The sequence below is a fragment of the Myotis brandtii genome, unplaced genomic scaffold (genome assembly GCF_000412655.1).
Source record: "Myotis brandtii unplaced genomic scaffold, ASM41265v1 scaffold38, whole genome shotgun sequence".
NCBI lineage: Eukaryota > Metazoa > Chordata > Mammalia > Chiroptera > Vespertilionidae > Myotis > Myotis brandtii.
The window spans coordinates 1,616,874-1,619,745 of NW_005364596.1; the positions used below are offsets into that span (position 1 = coordinate 1,616,874).

At 42.0% G+C, this 2,872-nt stretch overlaps 1 protein-coding gene across 2 annotated transcripts in view; it reads left to right on the forward strand.

Moving 5' to 3' along the window:
* Window positions 1–1,140, forward strand: part of CASP6 (caspase 6, apoptosis-related cysteine peptidase) — a 13,169-nt gene extending 12,029 nt beyond the window's left edge. For both annotated transcript variants that reach the window (XM_014544726.1, XM_005872407.2), the window contains exon 7: window positions 574–1,140. In XM_014544726.1, coding sequence (XP_014400212.1) covers window positions 574–806 — 233 coding nt within the window. In that variant the 3' untranslated portion in view covers window positions 807–1,140. The remainder of the gene's footprint in view (window positions 1–573) is intronic.
* Window positions 1,141–2,872: the final 1,732 nt, after the last annotated feature.

The window sequence follows — 2,872 nt, forward strand, 5'->3', positions numbered from 1 at the left end:
AGGCGGGGAACGTTGGAGTCCGCAGCAAGCAAGCCTCCCTGCTCGCTTCAGTGCCTGGCTGCCGGCCGCCATCTTGGCTGACAGTTAATTTGCATATACTCACTGATTAGCCAATGAAAAGGGTAGCGGTTGTACGCTAATTACCATGTTTCTCTTTTATTAGTGTAGATTAGCAGCCTGCTAGCAATTACTGATGGCGTAGTGTCATTTGGTCATACTCATGGGAAGCTTTGTTGAAAATATTTGGTGACGATTGTTCGTTTGCAGTAATTTTATGATTTTCTTCTTTCTAATCTCTTGTCTCTTAAAATCATCACCTGGCTACTACTATCTTGAAAACTTTTAGGTAATTAAGTAGAATTAACCCCATTTTTATAGAACTATATAGAGTTGATCCCTTTCCCACATGAGAATAGTCAACAGGAAAAAATATAAAAAATGGTATCATGGATACATCTTTGATTTTTCCAAGGTTTTTTGAGACTTTATACCTCTGTGATGTCATAAAGGTGTTTTAAGTCACAGTAACTGAATGCCAGAAAACTTCAGTGTCCTTTTCCTTCTCTTTTTTAGGTTATTATTCTCATCGGGAAACTGTGAATGGCTCATGGTACATTCAAGATTTGTGTGAGATGCTGAGAAAATTCGGCTCCTCCTTAGAGTTCACAGAACTCCTCACACTGGTGAACAGGAAAGTTTCTCAGCGCCGAGTGGACTTCTGCAAAGACCTAAGTGCAATTGGAAAGAAGCAGGTCCCCTGCTTTGCCTCCATGCTAACTAAAAAGCTGCATTTCTTTCCAAAATAGAAATAAGGCTGTTGTTGTTTTTTTAATCTATTTGTAGTCTAACTAGATTTCTGTTTTTATATAAATAAGTGTCACTAGATTGAAGCTTATGGTCAAGCAATTTAAAATTCTTTAAGGTTTAACGAGAGAACTTTAAAAAAATAGTTCATATTGGACATGGTGAAAGGGTTTGGTAGATAGAGAAACTAAATCCTAGGGAATTACTATAAATAAAAATCAACAAACATTTGTAATACTTGATTTTTTTTTAAGTTGCAAGGGTACTCAAAATATCTGGCTGATTTAACTTGTATTTTGTGAATTTTTAAATAAAGTTTTATAATGTTTTTAAAGATTTTGAAACCCAAGAATAATTCATGTTTTTATCAGATTTTTCTAATTCATATTTTTATTCATTTATATAATTTACTAGAGGCCCAGCGCGCATGAAATCGTGCGCAGTTAGGGTCCCTAGGCCTAGCCTGGCCTCCATCGCATGGCTTCTGCCACCCTGCAACGCTATGTGAAGCTCCCCACCCAGGACGCTCCACGAACCCTGCGACTGCTTTGTGAGGCTCCCCCAGCCCCTCAACTGCTCTGCGAAGCATGCTGCCTCCCTGCGAAGCTCACCATTAGACGAAGCTCACCACTAGACGCTCCACAAAACTACCCCCTCCCCCTACCTGCAACTGCTCTGTGAAACTCCCCTGCTCCATGACTGCTCCACAAAACTCCCCCGCCCCACCACTGCTTCGCAAAACTTGCTGCCGTCAGGTGACTGCTCCGCTAAGCTCACGGCCACCCTGCGAAGCAGCCCGCCACCGCCTCTCAACAGTCCCCAGTCCCACCCGGCTGCCAGCCCCCACTCATGGTGAGCAGCTCGGGGGCGGGGGAAGGAGGGGGACTGAGAGGTGCGCCATGCACTTCATGGTGACCAGTCGCCTGTTCGGTTGTGACGGCACCTAGCTCTTTATATATATTAGGATAGGCTTTAGTTGGTCATATAAATTCATCTACACATGAATTACCACTTTTCGAATGATTTTTAACTCTCACTTAAAATAATCAGCCTTTAAGAACTATTGCATGGCATTCTGAGGAAGAATGTAAACAGTTAATTCTTAGTTTAGGCAAAACACTTGCAGAACTTCATTCTGTCAGCATCTTCCGTGTTAAGTTGCTATCCATTGTCCAGCAGTCATCATTCCCACTTACAGGCCATCATATTAATGGAAAAATAGATGTTCCCTTTAAGGCTCAGTTCTTCCTAATCTGATATATAAAATTTGAGTAATATTGTTTTGTTAATAACCTGCCAGAGGCTGAAGATGGTTAAATGTTTGGGCATTTGGTAACCGAAACTTATGACTTGCAGGTCAAAAAGTGTGCCAATGTGGTGAGACATTCATGCCTTTTTTGTGGTCATGATGGGTTTCGCTGTCAGTTGAACATCTTACTTTCCTTTAACTCCTTACCACAGGCGTAGCCATTGCCACGTCTCTACTTTTAAGAGCTGATGACCCCGAAAACACTACTGTGTTCAACTTATGAACATTGGCCTGGCCTTGTAGGCAGAGATTGTACAGTTCTGGTTATCTAAGATAAATTAGCTGTTATTAAAAATCTCTAAAAAAATATCCCCCCCCCCTTGAATACGATTAGTCTAAAGGGTTTATTTTAATAAAATCCTCTTGTTCAGATGCAGTGACCTTGGTTCCTATAAATCTGAGCTCCAATATGCCATCAAATCTGAAGCTGTGGAAGCAATGGGGACACAATCGAATCCTGTATAAAACAGTTGTCTCAGAATAAGACAAACCTTTTATAATAAAACTAGGGGCCCAGTGCATGAAGATTTGTGCACTTGGGGTGGGAGGGGTTGGAGGGGGCGGTCCCTTAGCCTGACCTGCACCCTCTCCAAACTGGGAGCCCTCAGGGGAGCCCTCTCCAATCCGGGAGTTTCTGTCTGTCTTTGCAATCATATGAGCGAATTGTCTGAGACCCCCAACCCAGTTTGGTTTGTTGCTCACAGAATAATAGAGGCATTTTTTTTTTTTGCTTCATTGGTGGAGATTTCCTGGAAGTTT